The 22,775-nt window shown below is 40.7% G+C and overlaps 1 protein-coding gene across 1 annotated transcript in view; it reads left to right on the forward strand.

The window, feature by feature from the left end:
* LOC124805719 (bumetanide-sensitive sodium-(potassium)-chloride cotransporter-like) overlaps positions 1-21,154 on the forward strand; it is a 621,615-nt gene extending 600,461 nt beyond the window's left edge. The window contains exons 18-20 of the mRNA XM_047266288.1: positions 15,623-15,780; positions 20,320-20,440; positions 20,849-21,154. Coding sequence (XP_047122244.1) covers positions 15,623-15,780; positions 20,320-20,440; positions 20,849-20,984 — 415 coding nt within the window. The 3' untranslated portion in view covers positions 20,985-21,154. The remainder of the gene's footprint in view (positions 1-15,622; positions 15,781-20,319; positions 20,441-20,848) is intronic.
* Positions 21,155-22,775: the final 1,621 nt, after the last annotated feature.

Consider the following 22,775-nt stretch of genomic DNA (forward strand, 5'->3'; position numbering starts at 1 on the left):
GTCCATCGTACCGGAAGTAAATGAAGTCGATTCATTTACTAAATGCACCCAAGCACACCGTCGAACATGATCGGTTTGGTAGTCCAGGTGCTATGGTGTGATAAGTCATAATGTTGCATGGGACTGGTGACTTCCAGATCTTGGAACATGCTACGCTCACCATTCAATGTTATTATCACACTATACTCTTTTTCCACGTCTTTTCAGGCATTTATTCGGCCCTGATTTCATTTTTATGGATGGCAGTGTGCGACCGCATCGAACTGCTCACGGGGAGGAGCTCTTGTAACGAGAGGATATTCGGCCATTGGACTGACCTGTCCGTACCCCCGACTTAATCCCATCGACTATGTGTGAGACGCGTTGGGAGACGTAATGCAGCTCGTCCACATGCTCCAAGACCATCCAGAAATTGTCAACTGCGCTGGTGGAGGAATGGAACGACCCACCACAAGAAATATTACTAAACTTGTGACCAGCACTGGGACACATGGCAGAGAATGCATTACCGTCCTCGGTGATCACACATCGTTATTAAGAATCATGTCTCGTCGTTAGCTCCATGGGATCATCGTCAATGTCAGCGTAATTAATGTTTTTGAATAAAAGTGTAATTTCTGTTCATCTCATCGCGTATTTCTTTCTGTTAGCTTCTGTACTATATCGTAGCAGTTCTTTCCATTATTGGTCAAAGTTTCATCGAATTATGTGCCAGTGACACATCGTTCGAATGTGATCTGATTACAAGTTTCATCATTTCTAAAATTTCAATAAGGTTTTTTTTTTATTTATGGTGTTGTGTTCTGTCTATGAAAGTAAATGAATGGCAGTTAATGCCGTAGACAGAACACACCTCAATGAACTTTGCAGTAACTAAGGAACGACGGAAAACGAAAAGAAAAAAACATATTTCTGTTTACACAATCAAATTATTTCTCATAATGAATGAACGCAATATGTGTTCCTCTATGAAAGCCTTCATGGTCTTGAGTTCTAAGTTTCAATTCTGAATAAAACTTTTACGTTCGAAAACCAATTTATTCTTCATCTAGTAAATTTTTGTACTGATTTGTCACTTCAGTACTTTTTAAATTCATTAAAAATTTTAATCTTCTATTGTCATCGAAATATATAAAGAATGCAATATTAAATCTACCTGTACATTATGTTTTATTATTTCTACACGACTTCAGACTTCAGTCACTGTTAATAATAGGAAGCAGTACAATTACAGTTCATTATTATCATCAACCACCTTCGACAAGTTTGCAATATTTGTGCACAAAATCCTTGTAGTTTAAAGCTTGAATAATGTTGCATTACCGGATACAACAAAACATGCGGAGACGACGCACTGGCCTTATATACAAAGAACTCGTAGCATTTTACAGTTGATTTTCCCTGATGTTGTTATAACTATTAACAGACTTAACTAACCAGTATTGCTCAATATTACGTCTAGAACAGATCTTTGCAGACCAGTATTCCACGAAAATCTTGTAATGTGTCCAGCTGGCTTCACTCACCAAAGATAAATTTGTCATCTCTTTATATCATATTCGCATCACATTCCCATAGAATCTCATGAATTTGTATTTTCAAGTCGGAGAGTCAATAATCGGAACACGTATCACCTTAAGTGCCCCTAACCTTGCGAAAAAATTATATGGCGCCAAAGCGTTTTCGGTATCAGCAGCCGATACCCATCAGCAGATGTATCCACTTGAGATAACCAGTGGCAATGTCTTCTCGACAGTTAGCAGTTCTCATTACGTCTTTATACTACTTATCAGTGTTTTGCAATACTGCCGTCAAGAAAAGCGTATTAAGAGACTTTCCTGTAGAGATAAGAAATATACTGTACCATGTTATAATTAGCCGCTTATCAGGTCCTCATGTGAAAAAAGACAAACAACAGCACTCCATCCCTATCGGCTTTAAAGTGGTTGTTTCATGTGCTTTAGAAAATTACACAGAATATAGGCTATCCTGTCAACCGATTGGTATAATCAAATTGTGTGTAGTCCCGCTTCACAGCTATTACCATCGTAATAAAGGATTGCTAGTGCAAGAACAATATTGCAGCTATTCTGCGGTACGTCGAATCTTCTTCACTTACAATTATTACCAAGACCTTAAGTATTTATTCGTTATTTATTGGAGTCGTAAACAAATACAATACATGGTAACTGACAAAACAAAAGAGAGGAAGAATTATTAAGCTACACTATTGCTGCCCAAAATTTTACAACATCAGTTCCTCTCAGAGCCGCGAGCAGAAGATCTCCATCTATGCAACATGCTGGGCATAGTTGTCAGACCAGCAGCTGTTCCATGAGGTGTTCTACTCTGCAGTGACAGTTGTGGTATCCACGGAAAGTGCCATTTCTGGAGGTTACTCCGGGTCTTTCAACTTCAGATCGAAGGCAGCTGACTGAGCTCCAAATGATCCAATTCTGTTCCTGCCCAGGTGGGAGGGTTTCCGGAAGGGGTGACCAGATTGAGTGAGTAATTGTCAAGTCGAGAAATTCACAGTTGTGTACCTCATGTAGCTGCTATTGTTCACAACACTGAGGTGATCTTGATGAAACTTCTGCTGGACCTCATACTTGTGGCTACTGTAAAGTTCTCGTTTAATGGATGGTTTTCCTAATAAGCCTGATTAGTTCCCTTCGCATTAGCGGCTACTTCACAAAGAATAACTGGTGGCCCTACGCCTGCCGGTAGAGTTCTACAAGTGGCGTAGGTTTCAAACATCCTGTAATAAGCCAACACGTTTCGTTTAGTGCCTTGCCAACTTTCTACATCTACATTTATACTCCGCAAGCCACCCAACGGTGTGTGGCGGAGGGCACTTTACGTGCCACTGTCATTACCTCCCTTTTCTGTTCCAGTCGCGTATGGTTCGCGGGAAGAACGACTGTCTGAAAGCCTCCGTGTGCGCTAGAATCTCTCTAATTTTACATTCATGATCTCCTCGGGCGGTATAAGTAGGGGGAAGCAATATATTCGATACCTCACCCAGAAACGCACCCTCTCGAAATCTGTCGAGCAAGCTACACCGCGATGCAGAGCGCCTCTCTTGCAGAGTCTGCCACTTGAATTTGCTAAACATCTCCGTAACGCTATCACGGTTACCAAATAACCCTGTGACGAAACGCCCTGCTCTTCTTTGGATCTTCTCTATCTCCTCCGTCAACCCGATCTGGTACGGATCCCACACTGATGAGCAAAACTCAAGTATAGGTCGAACGAGTGTTTTGTAAGCCACCTCCTTTGTTGATGGACTACATTTCCTAAGGACTCTCCCAATGAATCTAAACCTGGTACCCGCCTTACTAACAATTAATTTTATATGATCATCCCACTTCAAATCGTTCCGCACGCATACTCCCAGATATTTTACAGAAGTAACTGCTACCAGTGTTTGTTCCGCTATCATATAATCATACAATAAAGGATCCTTCTTTCTTTGTTTGTGTTGGTAGATTTGTATCAGACTGGGAACGCCCACCCTGAAAAATTGTAACATGTTGCTATTGCCATCGTTCTCAAGGTTTGCTGTCGACAGCCGCACGGTATACCAGTGACCCTGAGGCGGATATTCAATGAAATCCTATTATTTGATCTGACTTTTATGGGGAATACTGATTTTCATGTATAGTAGTGCTTTTAAGATGGGTCAGGGTAGCTATTTCGAGGTGAGCTTTTCATTTTTCATCAATGCTTAGACTCAAGGCAGACACAAACGTTTTATCAACTTGACACAGGTTCTTTTTTTTTTTTTTGGGCGGGGGGGGGGGGGGGGGGGGTCTGGAAATATTTTAAATATTTAAGACTACGTTGAGTGAATTTCTAATCTAGTTGTTATTGCGAGAGAGAAATATAAAGTTGGGATATCTGATGGATAGCCCTTAAAATTGTGTACTTGCAACAGTTAAGAAATACTGGTGGTGAAATAAATTACTGTCTACACCTGCATATGAACTCAGCAAATTGCTGTAGAGTCTGTGGTGGGGAGTACTTCGTATTAATACTAGCGATTTTCTATCTTAGTCCATTCGCGTACTGAGCGAGGGAAAATGACTATCTATGTAACTGTTTCAGCACCCTAAACTCTGTTATCTGATTCTCCTAGTCCCTATGCGCTATATGCAGGGTGTTTGAAAGCACTGTTCAAAGAGAACCATGTTACGAGTAAGAATGATGTCAGATTTGATCAGTGTATTGTCGACGCGGAGGGAAACGTCATACAACAACAAAATTTAACGAAAATTTTACCAGTAGATGACGCTGTGCGCCTTAACGTAAATCGGGTCGGCGACAAATGACAGATGAATCGCAGTACGACAACTATGATTTGAGTTGCAATCTACACCATCCGTCCTGGTAAACTGCATCACTACACAAATTCGGCAGTCGACATTTGTGCCACTGTTCGTTATGTAAGCGGGAAGGTCGCTCGCCAACGGAGGGGAAAAATCGGTTTTTAACTATCCTGAAGCCAAAACCGCATAAAAAGCAAAATGAGATTGGTTTTCTGTCCAGAAACCAAAAATCGCATAAAAAGCGAAATGATATCGGTTTCTAACTGTCTTGAGACTGGCGCAAGACATGTTCAGTATGCTGTCCATCGTTTTCTGCCAAAAGCTGAAAAAAAAAACAGCACGTTTCACTACACATTGGAGTGTCTCGGGGGTCACTTTCAGAACGCGTTGCGCAATACATGCTTTCAATTCAACTACGTTCGTAATTGCAGCACTGAACACATCTTTCAGATAACCCCATAGGCAAAAGTCACACAGATTAAGATCAGGTGGACAAAGAGTAGAGAAATGATGGTTGATAATTCTAGCATTTCCGAAATGCCTCTCCAACAGCCGCTTCACTGGCTATGCAATGTGCGGAGGGGCACCATCTTTTATAAAAACGATACTATCCACACATGCACACTGTTGAACGGTGGAATTCTTGGTGCGTAAAAGACTCTTACAGCGTTTACCACTGACACTACACGTAAAAGGGTCTGCAGGACTCATCTCCTCGAAAAAATACGGCCCTGCTGCAAACGATGTTGTCCATCCGCACTACACAGTCCTCTTTGCAGAATGAAATATAGCCGGTTGATGAAGTTGACGAACGTGCGGATTCTCCGTTGCCCATGTTCTACAGTTCTGCGTATTACATGTCCTTGGAGATGGAAATGGGCTTCCTCTGTCCAAAGAATGTTCCATGGCCATTAATTGTCCACTTTCACGCGAACAAGAAATTCCAGAGCGAACGTTTGTCTTGCAGGCAGGTCGGCGGAAAGCAACTCCTGAACATGGGAGATTCTGTACGGATAGCAATGCAGGATGTTTCGTAGGATTTTATGCACCGTGCTTGCGGGCATCTCCAACGTTCGGGCAGTTCCCTATACACTGCATGTTTCCACAGCACCGCTCGACCCCTCATACAGTGCTGTGGCCACATCTTCGACAGACGTCGGATCAACTGCTTTGCTTCCACTGCCAAAATGCACTTCAAAAGAACCTGTTTTTTTTTCGAATTTTGTAACCATTTTCTCCAGACCCTTAGCAGATATCAGACTCATGCCTTTCTTCCATAGTGTTGAGTCTCTGGAACTTACGCAGGCCTACTGGTACACCGTCACCGTACTTGTAAAAGAGCTTTACCAGCAGCGCGTTATCTTCATGGAGTCATGTTAGGTGCCTTGGACGCAAAATGAGGAACAACCGTGTGCCGCGCATCTATTGGTGTGCATATTCTGGCGTTTCCAGCGCCATCTGCTGGTCAAATTTTCGTTTTTTTTTCTTATGACATGCGTGAATAATATGTTGGTCAAATTTGACGACATTCTGAGCAGTGGTTCCCTTTTTACACCCTGTATTGTAATGGCAAGAGGATTTTTGCACAATATTTATCCAATGCAGGTTCTCGAGTTTACCCGACAATACCTCGCGAGATCAACATCATTATTCCTCAATAGATTACCGTGAAAGCTACCCCTAGTATCTCTATTACACTTTTCTATGGGCTACACCTAACTGGTAGCTCAGCAGATTTCTGCTATTATGCCTACTTGATACCAACTCCAAAGGTGTGAACAGTCCTTCAGAATTGGTCGCACTTGCGCCTTCTATCCCGTTTGCTTTACAGATGAATTGCACTCTTCCCAGAACTCTCCCAGCAAATCTAAGTCTTCCATTCGCCTCCCTTACTACTAATTTTGGACATTCGTTCCATTCATGCCGTTTCTTAGCATATCGTGCTGTGATGTACAGTCCGAAGATTGGTTTGTTGCACCTCTGGTAAGTGTGGCTGAGTGCCATGCGTAGGACCAGGATCGATTCCCGGTACTTCCAGGGGTTTTTCCTTGTTGGAAGGATTGGGACGGTGGTACACTCACCCTCGTGATGCCAGTCTTCGAGCAACATCAGTGAGCAGTATCGGTACCATGTCTACTGAACAGGCAACGGCCGGGAGAGCTGTGTGCTGATCCCCACCAACCCACACCGCATCCAAATGATGCCATTGGCACGGGATGACATGGCAGTCGCTTAGTCTAAACTGGCCCGTCTGTGGCCAGAACGACAGTGCTTTCCGTTGCTTTTTATCTCTATATATCTCCTACAGCGTACATCTATTTCACCCTGCTTATTGTAGTCATGCCTTGCTTTCCCTCTATAGTTTTTAGCTCTCCAGCCGCCCCCCCCCCCCCCCCAAAATGCTTAATTCCATTGCCAAATTGACGACACCTCGATGCCTAAGGATGTGTCCTACTTTTACTCAAGTTGTGCCACAATCTTTTTTTCCCCAGTTAGGTTCTATACCTCTTCATTACTTATTCTATCTACCCATCTAATCTAATCTTCAGCGTTTTTCTGAACTTGAATCCCCTACCCAAATTTTCCTTGATTTGCTTTCCTGTTTGCTTCATATCCAGATGGAGTGACGTCTAGAGAGGCTATACCACTGTCTCATTTCCTTATCTGGAAATTTTAAGGTTACGTATCTCAACAGATAAAAACGGAAACCCTATAGGATCGCTTTGTTATCTATCTGCCTGGCCGACTGTTAATAGTCTTTTCCCTCAGCAATGGGTAGACGCATTGAGTTGAAATTTAAGTCACATGCTAAGATCTATTGTCCCTTGGCAGAGTAAAACTTTGAAAATATTTACTATTAAAAACAGTCTTTAATAGTAAATATTTGTAATACATTGATCACTGCCACTCCCATAATGTATTCAAAAGTAATTAAAACATTGAAGCTTGTAAGACAATGCAGTCGAAAGACACGACCGCTTGTGTCACTTATAAGAATACTCGCAAATTCAGTCAAAATCTATAGGGTAGTTCCTGTTGATACAGAATCATGAAATTTGGCAAGAAGCAATGTTTCACAGTACAAGTAAAGGAAAAAAATCCGAAAATTATTAATTTGTAATTATATTAAACGAAAAAATATTTCTTTTGTCATTTGTTCTGCAACGTCAAACTTGAAACTAAAACAATCAATAGTTCCGCAACGGTAAAAGTCAAACATCTGGCAAGGAATGACTTTATTGCTCATATGACGCGTTTCGGACTCTATCCATCATCAGATATCCAAGAGCGATTACTGCACGTGCAGCAATCGCACGTTGATATCTGATGATGGATAAATTCCGAAACGCGTCGTATGAGCAATAAAGTCATTCATCGTCTGATGTCTGACTGTTGCCGTAACGCGTCAGTCAGCCTGAATTCTGAACTACTGGTTATTATAATAATGGTCGCCTGCTTCCTTCATGACTTTATGGCACATTTATATTGTTGTTGTTGTTGTTGTTGCCTTCAGTCCAGAGACTGGTTTGATAAAGCTCTCCATGCTACTCTATCCTGTGCAAACTTCTTCATCTCCAAGTAACCACTGCAACCTACGTCCTTCTGTATCTGCTTAGTGTATTCATTTCTTGGTTTCCCTCTACGATTTTTACCCTCGACACTGCCCTCCAGTACTAAATTGGTGATTCCTTGATGCCTCAGAACGTGTCCCACGAACCAATCCTTTCTTGTAGTCAAGTTGTGCTACAAATTCCTCTTCTTCCCAATTCTATTCAGTACTTCCTCATTAGTTACGTGATCTACCTATCTATTCTTCAGCATTCTTCTGTGGCACCACATTTCCAAAGCTTCTATCATCTTCTTGTCTGAGCTATTTGTCGTCCATGCTTCACTTCCATTCATGGTTACACTCCATACAAATAGTTTCAGAAAAGACTTCCTGATACTTAATTCTGTACTTGATGTCAACAAATTTCTTTTCTTCAGAAACTCTTTCCTTGCCATTGCCAGTCTACACTCTATATCCTCTCTACTTCGACCATCATCAGTTATTTTGCTCCCCAAATAGCAAAACTGATTTTCTACTTTAAGTGTCTCATTTCCTAATCTAATTCTCTCATCATCGCCTCATTTAATTCGACTACATTCCATTAACCTCGTTTGGTTTTTGGATGTTCATCTTATATCCTCCTTTCAAGACACTGTCCATTCCGTTCAACTACTCTTCCAGATCCTTTGCTGCCTCTGACAGAATTACAATGTCATCGACAAACCTGAAAATTCTCATTTCTTCTCCATGTATTTTAATTCCTACTCCAAATTTTTCTTTTGTTTCCTTTACTACTTGCTCAATATACAGACTGAATAACATCGGAGGATAGGCTACAAGCCTTTCTTACTCCCTTCCCAACCACTGCTTCCCTTTCATGCCCTTCGGCTCTTATGACTGCCACCTGGTTTCTGTACAAATTGTAAATAGCTTTTCTTTCCCTGTATTTGACCCCTGCCACCTTCAGAATTGGAAAGAGAGTATTCGAGTCAACAACATTTATATTACTAAAATTAAAACATTCTCGAAAATCTTGGAATCTTGGGACCGATATCTTGCCAGTATCAGTACCGGTAACAGGCAAAATGATCGAGATTCTCGATTCCACGGCCGGCCGCTGTGGCCGAGCGGTTCTTGGCGCTTCAATCCGGAACCGCGCTGTTGCTACGGTCGCATGTTCGAATCCTGCCTTGGGCGTGGATGTGTGTGATGTCCTTAGGTTAGTTAGGTTTAAGTAGTTCTAAGTCTAGGGGACTGATGACCTCAGATGTTAAGTCCCATAGTGCTTAGAGCCATTTGAACCATTTATCGATTCCACGAATGTATGAACTCTTTGTATACATAATTAAGTTTGTACGCAACCCTCAGTGTGTGTACCCTACTCGCACCTGGCCAGTTTCTTTCACTTTCTTATCCCTAGACTCATATAACTGCTGTCTGATTTCTATACAAGCTATGCTCGGCCCAGTCATCTTAATGTGAGGTCTTGCGGTAGCGTTCTCTCTTCCCGCGCACGGGGTCCCGGGTTCGATTCCCGGCGGGGTCGGTGATTTTCTCTCCCTCGAGATGACTGGGTGTTGTGTGTCTTTCATCATCATTGCATCCTCATTCACTCGCAAGTCGCCGCAGTGGCGTTAAAGAACGCTCATTATTATCTTAATGAGCATCTCCTATGTTTTACGTCAATAATCACTCACAGACGACTCGTAGGAGCATTAGCAGTGGACGCGGAAAACATTGCAGTCGATGGCATGATGCGGAACTGCGTGGTTCAAAATGGCTCTGAGCACTATGGGACTTAACTTCTAAGGCCATCAGTCCCCTAGAACTTAGAACTACTTAAAGCTAAGCAACCTAAGGACATCACACACATCCATGCCCGAGGCAGGATTCGAACCTGCGACCGTAGCGGTCGCGCGTTTCCAAACTGTAGCGCCTAGAACCGCTCTGCCACTACAGCCGGCGGAACTGCGTGGTCATTTGCTTTCGAGCCAAGGGTGAAAGCATTTCCGAAACAGCTAAGTTTATAAATAGTTCGCGTGCTGCCGTGGTTAAAGTAAATCGCGCACGGCAAAATGGCTCTACCCACAACCGGCGCTGTGACAACTGTGATATACCACCGCGATCATAAATAACAAAGCTGAACGACGGCTGCGGAGATGGGGTACGGGCGAATAGCAACTGACCGCCCAGATAAAACAAGGGCTACCAACAGTGTCTCTCAAGAATCGTTCAGCTAACGTTGTTGCGAAAGGGCGTCCGCAGCAGGCGATTGGTTCATGCACCCATGCTGACTACCGTCAATCAGAGGCGCAGGATGGAGATTGCACCTAAATACCGCAAGTCAACGTCCACTGAGTGGCAACAAGTGACCTTTTCAGATGAAACATACGTTATATTCCGTCGTAGAGATTAGCGCTTGCGTGTACGGCGTGAAACTTCTGAAAGGAAACACCCTGCATACATTTTAGTCTGGGGAATGTTATCGTGGCATTCTTTGGGTGATCTCCTAATTCTGGAAGGTTGAAAGGGTCCTGTAGCCACCTTTCATTAGTCCGTTAGCCTATTTTCACTAGCATTTCTCTTTCTTTTCCTTGTTTATCTTTTCTCATAACTCTCATAGTGGTGTGATTGAATGAATGTGGTTATGTGTCACGTTGCTAGACGGTGGCGTAGTCTGCTGCAGAAAGTCTGCGATAGTCGTACAGATTCAGCAGCAGTTGTACAGAATAGCCAACTCTCGTAGTGGTCAAGTAGGCAAAGAGGTTTGCGCTACTTGTGAGAAATCCACCTGCGTTAGGTTGGTGGCGGAAATGGCATCTTTGGGTCTTCCGGGCCACGCGGAACGTGGAAGAGGCTGAAGAAGAAAAAGGGAGGCAGTCTGCCGCCGGTACGGGAAGCGTCCACAGTTGTGCTCCAGTCGAAGAAGGGTGAGTTAGACTGACCGCGTGGAGCGTTGTTACTTGGCGAGGGGAGAGCTGTTAGCTTTTGGTCTCGCTTTTCAACTCTGAAAGGTTGCTTTGCCTTGTCGCAGCAAGAAATGCAAAACTTTGGCACATTTTTCTTTTAGAAAATTTCTATAGCAGACTTGGATCCGCCGGAAGAGCGCCACACAAAGGTGTCGTTAAGAACTTAGCACTCGCTCCTGTATGAATGTCTGTTTGCCTTCAGCTGTGCCTGTATAAGCGTTTATTTTCCTGAATATCAATAGCTTTGCCTTCTCGTAAATTTTCCTTGCTTTATATATCTTTCGTCGGTGGGGAGCCAACCACGCGGTTGAACATAAGAGTTTGTTGGGCTACCGTCATCACTAACTGTCCAATCTCTTGTTTGTTTTAAAGAATGTTAACTGTTCATAATTGTGTGATGTGATATTGTTGCAACTTGGCCACGATACCTAGAAATTGCGTCTCCACAAACCACGTGCTCACGCGGGTGTACTGCGAAACGTGTACCGTTTCACGAGTTATTGCAATCAGTTATCAGGCAACAGCAGTTGTATGAATGATTCACACCAATGATTTTAGGTGTAGATTATAACGGTGAACGTATTGATGCTTTTCTTTAATGTTTTAGGAATTAATGTTATCAGGAATTGTGTACATGCCTAACATCCATGTCTTAGGAATAAATGATTTTGCTACGGTCGCAGGTTCGAATCCTCCCTCGGGCATGGATGCGTGTGATGTCCTTAGGTTGGTTAGGTTTTCGTAGTTCTAAGTTCTAGGGGACTGATGACCTTAGAAGTTAAGTCCCATAGTGCTCAGAGCCATTTGAACCAATAAATGATTTCATACACAATTTTCTCTTCTGTTCCGAGGTTACGTTTTTGCACCTAAGCCACTCACCTCGTAGCTTTCCCGTTAGCACATCCAACGCGTTTCCTTACGCACAGGTCCAGTGATTAGTTTCCTCTTTTATTTTAAAACAAATGCATTTGATTAAGTCTTCTTTTCAGGTGTGTTGCTGGAACTGATCTTATGCACAGTGTTCATTCATTTACTATTTTATTTTAAATGTTTGATTCTCGTGAACAGTGCGTGGGCAATACTATTAATTACATCGAATCCCTTGTGAGCGATATCACGACGTATTCATTTTTATGAGTTTTTGGTCTGTGATCAAATTAATTTATTTTCCGACTCGGCCAAACCTTTGTTTAGTTGTATGGTTAGAGTCGGTGGCGACCCTAACCTTAACGTAATAACCCGTAAACAGGTTAGTTACAAGGTACAAAGGATCAATACAACTATACCTCTATGCTTGGGGACTATGTCCAACCCTGCATGCTGATTGTTTTTTTTTTCTCGACAATGCACCTTGTCACCCAGTTCGCAGCGTACGTGCATGGTTCGAAGAGCACTAGGATGAGTTCACCGCAGTCCTCTGGCCACCAAACTCCCCGGATTTAAAGTGAATCGAGAATCTGTGGGTTCACCTCGATCAGACTGCTTGTTCCATGGATCCTCAACCGAGAAACCTACAGCAGCTGGCCACGGTACAGGAATCGGCACGGCTCCATATTCCTGTCGGTACCTTCCAGAAACCCAGTGACTCTCTTCCTACATTTCTCGCAGCGGTCCGCGTTGCAAAAGGTGATTATTCGTTCTTTTGACAGGCGGTAACATGAAGGTAACTGCACAATGTAGACAACATTTTGCGCTCGTTATTTTATACCTGTCACCATCAGAATTTCAAAGGGTATATTACAGTTAGCATTTTCAAAAGCCTACTCTAACCCACAAATAGTATTGGGGTATTTTGGGCTTAATTCAGTATATCTTCTAAGATACGTCGTAGGATCAGTATTACCTCTTGTGTTCCTACATTTCTCCGAAAACCGAATTAATCTTCCTCGACGTCGGCTTCTATAAATTTTCCGACCTTCTGTAAATAATTCGAATCAGTATTTCGCAACCATGACTTAATGAAACTGATAATTTGGTAATATTCACGTCTGTCAGCACCTGCCTTCTTTGGAATAGAAATTATTGTATTTTTCTGAAAAGGCGTAATAGAAAGCCTTGCATATCACACGAGATACTGAATTTAATATATGAAAGGAGAAAATATAGAAGTGGAGCAAATGAAACAGACGAAAGGGAAACCAAACATCTAAACAGTGAGACCAACAGAAAGTGTAAAATGGGTAAGCAGGAATAGATAAACAACAAATGCTAATCTATAGAAGTATTTGTAACTAGGGGAAAGATGGATACCGCCTACAAGAAAACGAAGTAGACGTTTGGAGGAAAGAGAAGCAGCTGTATGAATATCAACAGCTCAGATGGAAATTCGGTACTAAAGAAGAAGGGAAAGTGGAAAGATGGAAGAAATATATAGAAGGGCTATATCAGGGAAATGAATGCAATATTATGGGAAGGACAGAGGAAGTAGGTGAAGATGAAATGGCAGATATGATATTGCGAGAAGAATTTTAAAGAGCACTGCAAGGCCTAAGTAGAAACAAGGCCTCGGAAGTAGTCAACATTCTGTCAGAACAACTGATATTCTGGAGAGAGTCAGCCATGACGAAAGTATTCCATCTGGTATGCAACACACATGTGATAGCGCGCAATACTCCCAAGACTTCAAGAAGAAGGTAATAATTCCAATTCTGAAGAAGGCTGTTGCTGACAGGTGTGAATATTATCAACCACTACGTGAATAAGACTCGGTTGCAAAATAATAACACAAATTATTTACAGAAGAATGGAATTATAACCGGTAGAAGCCGATCTTGGGGAATATCGGTTAGAGTTAGAGAGCAAAGTAGAAACGCACGAGGCAATACTGATACTACGACTTATCTTAGGCAAACCTATGTTTACAGCATTTGTAGACTTAGAGAAAGCTTTTGATAATGTTGAGCGGAATGCATTCTTGGAAGTTACGAAAGGAGCGAGGGTGAAATACAGTGAGGAAAAGAAGAGTCTAAGGGCGTGAAAGGGAAGCAGTGGTTGGGAAGGAGTGAGACAGTGTCATAGCCTATCCCCAAAGTCTTTCGATCTATACATTAAGCAAAAAGTACAGGAAACGAAAGAAAAATTTGGGGAAGGAATTAAAGTGCAAGGAGGCGAAACAAAAACTTTGACGTTAGCTGTCAGAGACAACGAAAGACGGAAGAGCAGTTGGACGAAATGGAAAGTGTTTTGAAAGACGGATGTAAGACAGACATACATTAAAGCAAAACTAGCGGAATGAGATGAATCTAATTAAATAATGCGATGCTGAGGGACTGCCGGCCGCGGTGGTCTAGCGGTTCTAGTCGCTCAGTCTGGAGCCGCGCGACTGATACGGTCGCAGGTTCGAATCCTGCCTCGGGCATGGATGTGTGTGATGTCCTTAGGTTAGTTAGGTTTAAGTAGTTCTAAGTTCTAGGAGACTGATGACCATAGATGTTAAGTCCCATAGTGCTCAGAGCCATTTGAACCATTGCTGAGGGACTTAGGTTACGACATGAGACACTAAAAGTAGTAGATGAGTTTTGCTAGATGGGCAGTAAAATAACTGATGATGTCCGAGGTAGAGAGGATATAAAATGTAGATTGACAATGATAAAAAAAGTGTTTCTGAAGCAGAGAAATTTGTTAACATTCCATGCAAATTTAATTATTAGGCAATCTTCTCTAAAGCTATTTATCGGGAGTGTAGCCTTGAACGGAAGTGAAAAGAGTACGACAAGCAGTTAAGACAAGAAGACAATGGAAGGTTTTGAAATATCGTGCAATAGAGGACTGAAGATTAGATTTGTATATCCCGTAACTAATGAGAAAGTACTGAATAAAATTAGGGATCGGTTGATAGGACACATTCTGAGACATCGAGGAATTCTCAGTTTAGTATTGGAGGGAAGCGTGTGTGTGTGTGTGTGTGTGTGTGTGTGTGTGTGTGCGTGCGTTGGGGGGGGGGGATTAAAATGGTTAAAATGATACAAACCGAGAGACGAATTCAGTAAGCCAAGTTCAAATGGATGTGAGTCGCAGTAGTTATTCGAAGAGGCTCGCACAGGATAGAGTAATGTGGAGAGCTGCGTCAAACCAATTTTCTTGGACTGAAGACTACAACAACACGAACATTCTTCTTCAATTCTGAGGGTACTTCACCTGTTGCATATATCATGCGCATCATATGGAATAGTTTTCTCATGGATGGTTCTGCCAAGGATGTCAGTAACCATGAAATCCAGAGGAAATGTCATCTACTTCACATTCTCTGTTTCTTAGTAGTCGGGTTCTTTCTGTTTCTTGTGAGAATTGTCTTTCATTTACTCACATTTAAAGATATCTACCATTCGTTATAGAAACTGGAAATTTTGCCCAAGTCTTTCTTTACGATCGTCCGAAGATGGGACACTTTTCTGGAGGCACGAACAACTCGATTGTGCCGCTGACGCCATCTGATAAAATGTTCATGTATATTGAAAACATTAGGGAATCTGTTAGCTTTATTGGGCCACGTCGTATGTTTTCACTTCTGATCAACATTCACAGTCCACTACTAGTTTATACTGGTCCATCGTTATTCTTCAAACAAGTCATTTATCTATGGACATGTCGGTACGATCCTGTTAGCGTAATACGGATAATAAGGGAATAATAAAACATCCATAAAATGATCTTATATTTCCTTGATCAAGTGTTGAATGCAAATGACCTGTTGCATGTAGAACTTAAACATACACATTTTACGTACACTTATTATTCTAACACAAAAACTTTATAATTAAAATGTTCTGTCACAGTTTAGCTGCGCTCCTGTCAAAATTCCGAATCGACTACAGCGATGTGGTCGTGATACCGAACATCACTCAGCAAGCACAAGAAAAAACAAGATTGGAATTTGAATCTCTGATCGAGAAATTCCGAATTAACAGCAGTAATGGAGAGAACTCTTCCAACGGTAAGAGCTTCTGGTTGTAATTTTACAGTATCACAACACAAAGGATACTACTCTTACATTTTAAAGAAACTCTCTAGATTCTAATTAAAAAGATCAATAAACTATGAGTTTATGGTTCTGTGAGTCCATCATTATGAGCAGGTTCCCCAAAAAAATACATCTACTACGCATCTATTGCATATTCATAGTTGCCAACCATTAGCAACTAAGAAATTTTTTTTTAAAATCTGGTATAGTTATTTCAGATGTTTTAAATTTAAATAAAAACACACGATCTGGAGCTTATTTAACAATTCATTTAAGCCACTTTTACCTTTTGTCATTCAAAGTATCACACTGAAACAAAATTAGTAAGTGAACTATTTATTTTGATGTGCCGTGCCAAATACATGGGAGCGAACGCCATCTCCTGTGAGATTAATATCGAGATATGTAACACCATCATTAGACCAAATGCTATCAATAGCGCAGAAATATGGGAATTCAGGAAAGCAGATAAAGACAATCCTGACTTCTTTGAAAGAAAGATGATCACATGAATACTAGGTCCAATCAAAGATGGGAAAGAGTGGAAATAGCGGAAAAATGGAGGTAAATGTGGCATGGCAGAATGTCAACGCATCACAAATATGTTCAGGAGCCCCGAATCAACTGAGTTAGCCATGTGAAATGAATAACGGGTGCGCTATGCCAAGGGCTATAACGGAGGGACTGTCCTCACGAGTTCGTAAAAGATTCAAACGAGCTGGACATTGAAGGACAGTGTTAAAAAGAAAGTTATAAATTGACATAGATGACAATTTGAGGTAATGGGTGGCTTCACAGCCGATGATCCTAGGATGATGGTTTGATGATGATGACGATGCTGTGTGCACTCCCGATCATCTTGAAGGAACCGTTGAGGGAATTAGGCATTATAGCTGTATATATTCATAAAATTTATAGTCAAAAATGCATTACAGGTCACGAGGAATAATGGTGTCAATAATTACATTATTATGAAAAGACGGCAGTCAAGCAATAAAAGAGTGAATGATGCTACTTCCAAAGTCTTTCATCAGTTGCTTAATGATAAAAGATGTGGCAGACGGAAACATTAAATTCGTAAGCAATCTGAAAAAGTGTTCCGTGGTTAACTCGTATTCTATGAAAAGATGTTGTTATGAAATTTGTTCTTTACATCGTGAAAAACAATAAGTTACACCAGGCCTTTACCCCTGAATGCAATGAGGTGTTAGCTCGTACACCCCAACCCATCATACTCCCCCCCTCCTCCTCCCCCCACCATCATCAACTTCAGTTCCTAAGTAAACTTTAGAATTAAAAAGAATTTTCTTTGAACACTTTTACTTGTAAACTGAAAAAATTGAGTGACAGAGTATTTAGTTTTTTAGATTTTTTTATTAAAACCTGTACTAATGAGACAATGACTACTGCTTATTTCGAACAACCTGTGTTTACAGAGTAGCGAAGCAAGTCTCGGTGCTTTTTGTGTGCTACCTGCAACTTTTTCTCAGGAAAGAAAGTTAACTATCCACATTGATGGTAGACACTTGTTACATAACCTGATTCCTCTACATTAGTCCTCTTCCTAGCTACAGATGCTTATTAACACCTTGTACTCACATTTAAATCAACCACGTTAAAAGTGTGCACTGTGCGTTACATTTGTAAATCCCTTGATTTCGGGTCTCCTTACTTCTGAACTGAAAGCCTTCAGGCCGTCAGTGTTTGTGTCTCACCACTGCCACTAATAATAATACTACTGCGTAGGCCAGACAGCAATGCAGCAGCCATTACATAGGTACTATGGTATTGCGCTGTCAATGTCATTTATCTGCTGTGAAGCGAATAATGAAGAAATTTCTGGTCGATTGCAGGAAGTTGGAGAACACATTTTCAAGAACAATTTTAGTATATGTGACGTATATGTCCCAATTTTACTGCTATCGATACATCGTAAAAAATACAAAGTATGTGTGTACCGGTAGAACAATGTGAGGAAGGTGTTGTTCACGCATTCGTTTCACAAACTGTAACTCCACCACATTGTGTCACGCGTTAATCCTCGAATTTGTAAAAAAAATTATTGGCAATTTATGTAATAGTCATTAGTCTTATAAGATATTGATAATAGTAATGTTCTTTTAAAAATAACGTTGTTTCGTAATCGAAACAAAATCGAACCCTTTTGTTTTGACCCCTCAGAAAACTATGTTTTACCCCTCAGATCGTAACTATCCCCAATGTGGGAACCATTGACTTACACAGTTCCCTTATTTACTATTATGCAAAGTGACATGTCATTATTTAACATGTAATCATATTTAAATAAATATTATACTACATATCTTATAGGTCATCAGTACAATATGTCGTACAAATTGGCAGAGTAAAATGTAACTTATTAAACTGTACAGTCAACCAAATAAGAATATCTGTTATTATTTCATTGAAATTGTATGTTTCCGCAGTACAACAAAATTCCTGTAACAACAGCTACAATAAAAGTTCGATTTCACTAATTGAACATGATATTATAAAAATATTTGAAGATCAATTCATGCACCCCAAAAATCCTTATGGATTGTTGAAGAAAGTCTGCGAGTTAGGGTACATTTTGTTTTCGTACCGAGTACAGCTGTGAAATGCAAGTTATTTTAATAGTTAAAATTCGTAACCAATCACATCTGCACTTAAGTGGATGTTTTTCCTTTTTGGGTAAGAATTTTCCTTTTAATTTATTTGTACAAGCATGTTCTCTATTTCATCTTATGCTCTCCTATTTACAGTAGTTACTGCAAGTTGAATAGGTGTCTAAAAACTTTCCGAATCAGTTAAAAATAATCGTAGAACACATTTCAAACTTAATTTTATAAATAATACACCTTCTTATTCCATTTTTAAATGATGACATTCACTTTTTATGTAATGCAGTGTTTTTCTAAAACTAAAAAGTAAAGTTTTTCAAATGTGAAAACATGTTCCAAGTTACAACATGGTCAATTACCCAGGAACAAGTGTTCTATTGTAATTTAAAAGCGCTGCAAGCGAGAAAATCTTGTCAATTCTGTACTTGATAGCCTATGTGTTACATTATTACTCTACTATACACCAATGACCAGTACATGAAATAACATCAAGCAGAAGTATTATCAGAAACCTGTTACAAATTAAACACGTTTTGAAATAGGAGCTGCTGACGACCACTACAAATTCCTGTTTTCAAGGCACGTTAAATCATTAAGACATTAATAAAACTCAGCTGCTTTGCTAATATCACATGCTCTTTGTCAAAAGGTCACCTTTCGTTTCAAGGTACAAGACAGTATTCACTAACGAAGTATGGTTTAACTGTCCACAGGTTATATAATTAGTTTTAAAAATATGTTAAATTTTACTTGCCACAAAAACATGTAACTGAAGAATTAACAACATATTCCAAACAGCATCAACATATAACATAATACCTAAACAAGTTGAGGTCGTAATACGAGGGCTGTCAATAAATAATGTTACATATTTTTTTCTGAAAGTAGATTGGTTTTATTCAGGGTTCTAATAAACGGTATTATACTCCACTCTTTTGGCTACAAAACTTCATTTTTCAACAAGCTCTCCTTTCAATGCGATGGCCTTACGCCACCTTACTGGGAAGGCCTATTTACTCGCATGGCCCCACTCTATTGGTCGACGTCGGAACCAACGAGTGTGTCAGCACTCCCGACAGAGAGGCCCAGGTGAGCAGGGAGGTGTTTGAATGCGATCCGCCGACCACCTCGAATGAGAGTATCCACTCGTTCCAACATTTCAAGAGTCACAGATATGTGCCTCTGGCCGGCACGAGGGATATCGGACAGGTTTGCGCGATCATGTTGCGATGGTAGCAGACGTCTCGCCCAACTTCGCATCATGCTTTTGTTCACTGTCAGGTCTTCGTAGCATCTATGAATATCTGCGATACTCAGCTTTTCCAACGAAAGATACTCAATGACAGCTCCTGCTTGTAACGCCCCTTCGTCACAGACGTCATTTTGAAGGCTACGTATGGCGCCGTCACCAGTCGAAACTTCATGAAACTATACGGGCTGAAGCGGTAATATTCCACGACTGCCCACAATAAAGTCCGCATTTTTTCAATCGAAACTGGCCGAGAAAAAAATTTGAGCATTGCTTATTGAACGTCATTCGTATTTATAATTTCTGCACAAAACACGTCATGTCTAACAACTACAAAAATTGTAGAAAATGTTGGAACCTGCTTCTGGCGGTCTCTAGTGCACATTCCTTCACATATTTACAAAATCAGGCACTAGACGGAAGTACCGACCAAAAAGTAACATGCGCTCCAAGGTACACTATTTCCTAGGTACAACATCATCCCCTGCTGGTGACAAAGGTCTAGTACTCGTGTGATTGACACGATTTATTTGTAACTTTTTCCATGTAATCTTAGTTGGTATTACCTCAATGGTGTTGAAAGCACTGAAAGCATTTAATTTTTATGACTAATGTAAATGTAACGTATATCTGTTGCAGCCAATCAAGGGATTTACATAACAGATTCTGAGCTGTTCGCTCTGAAGGAAAAAACGAACAGACATATGAGGCTGAGAGAACTGCTGTTGGAATATTCCATCTCATCAACTTTTGTTGTAATGTGAGTTACTACTTCTAACAACTTCAATCCCATTTCCAGATCGCTAAGTTTATTACAGTACTACGATTTATGTCAACTCATTACCCTATCATCATTCCAGTATATGTAATTAGTTTTTTATGTTATTTATAGAATTCAACACTGTGTCAATGTGTGCGTGACCAACCGTTTCTGGAATTTAGGTCTGTTTACCTGTGTTTTGCTAAAACGACTTAAATATTTGGAAGCGCTTGGTAACTTCAAAACACCTCGTAATTTCACAAGATATCAGTGCAAATGCTGCATGTTCCAATAGAAACCAAACAGCTTCCCAGAAGAAACTGATAACTCTCTAATCAATTTGGAATGTCCTATGACGGGAAACCTTCAGAAGTACAAACTCCCATCTGATCACGAACTGTGTTTCAGGGCGCTTCCCATTCCACGGAAGGGAGTTGTGTCCGCACCTCTGTACATGGCGTGGCTGGAACTGCTGACCAGAGGAATGCCGCCGTACCTAATCCTCAGGGGAAACCAGACATCTGTCCTCACATTCTATTGTTGAAAACTTTGTTGCTAGTCCTAAAATTATAATTAGAACAAATTAATAGAGAATTTTTAGATTTCATCTGTCACATACATTATATTTGTTGCCTATTTATATTCATAACATGAAATGTACCAAATAATTACATCAAGAAATTTACTTTTGTAAATAAACTTTCTTATTTTCAAGGCTATATTTTTAAGCCTGAATGACGGAGAGTACTACTTCAGGAGTTGCAAGACAAATGCCTGTATCTTGAAAGAAACAAAGGGCGTTTTAGAACGTCAGTCTTCTGAACATGTGTTAACTGGTTGTAAAGAGGCTAGTTCTAGTGTTTTAGAGTTCTATCTAAATATTCACTAATGACACTATTGAATGATAATCCTTTTCGATAAAACATATCATTTGCGAACACCAACCTATCATCTTTCACTAATACTACCTGAATTTAGAATCAGACATAGCACTACACATAATCCAAATGTTACTAAGCATTTTAAAAACCAGAAAACCGCCTCGATTGGGAAAAAAAGCACATAGTGTTAACCTAGGTTTCGGCGTAGATAACTACACCTTCTTCAGAACAATAAAAAACACAAGTGCCTAAGAAGACCTTTGTCAATGATTAAAAGAACACCATGGCTATACATTTATAAACGAAAAAAGGAAAACACAAACAGTACATATGTACAAAGTCTAAACCGTTACTTAACTTAATGGTGTAACCTCCACCTCACACTGGCCTATGTTCGATGGGCCATGACCCGCCATAAACTGCAGCTACAAATGGTCGTTCACTTATACGCCCGACCCGCTACCTATGCACATGCGCAAGACAAGGGACGTTACTTGAATGTGCATGCGTATACGAATACGTGAAAGTATATACATGGGTCTTGGCTAAATAGCCCTTATATTCCCAGCCGTGGATCAACGTATAGCAAAAAATAGAATGGATAGAATAAGTAACGAGCTAAATAGGATATGAAGCTTAAAAATAACCGCACATGGTTGCTTATGCTAGGAAAGAAACATATATGAAGCTACCTATGACAACAGGAGGAACTCTTAAAAACTATTCCTAAAGCCAATAGTTAGCCTGTGGGGAGGGGCGGGGGGGAGGGGGGTGGCTGAGGGGACGAAATCTAAAGACGTCGGGGTAATAGAGATATAGGGATAAAACGTGAGGTGTTCAACGGGCTAAAATCACCTTCATCGTAAAGGTAATTTCTTCCAAAACATCCAGTTTTAAGCCCTTAACCTCGGCATGAAGTAACTCGATATTAAGTGGAGGGCTCGGCCCATGACCCGTTTGCACAAGGTGTTCCGCATAAGTAGAGCCCTTAGTACCGTCACCGCTTCTAGTAGGAATATGCTCTTTATACCTGAGACCCAGAGCTCGTCCCGTTTGTCCGATGTAAAATTTTGGACAATCCTCGCATGTAATTTTATATACTCCTGATTGGGAAAGTTTATCGCTCTTATTGTGCAAGGAGTGGATTAAATTCCTATGTAAACTATTATTAGCAGAATAGGCGACTCTGAAATTATGGGCTCTGAGTAAACGCCCCAATTCGTAACTTATATTGCCTATGTAAGGGATAGATATCGTTGCCATGTAACCTCCCCCTCACTTATCGACCTTAATGACAGTGAAAAATTAAACCGCGTATACCTAATGGAACTTTGGGAAAAGCAATCGTCACCGAAGTTAATCTGTCGGTAAAGAGGGAGGAAAGGGTTACATCTAAATGAAAGGAAAAATGCAAATGAAACTGGTGGAAATTAATTTTGAAAAGGGGTAAAGTT

Source organism: Schistocerca piceifrons, chromosome 7, assembly GCF_021461385.2.
Source record: "Schistocerca piceifrons isolate TAMUIC-IGC-003096 chromosome 7, iqSchPice1.1, whole genome shotgun sequence".
NCBI lineage: Eukaryota > Metazoa > Arthropoda > Insecta > Orthoptera > Acrididae > Schistocerca > Schistocerca piceifrons.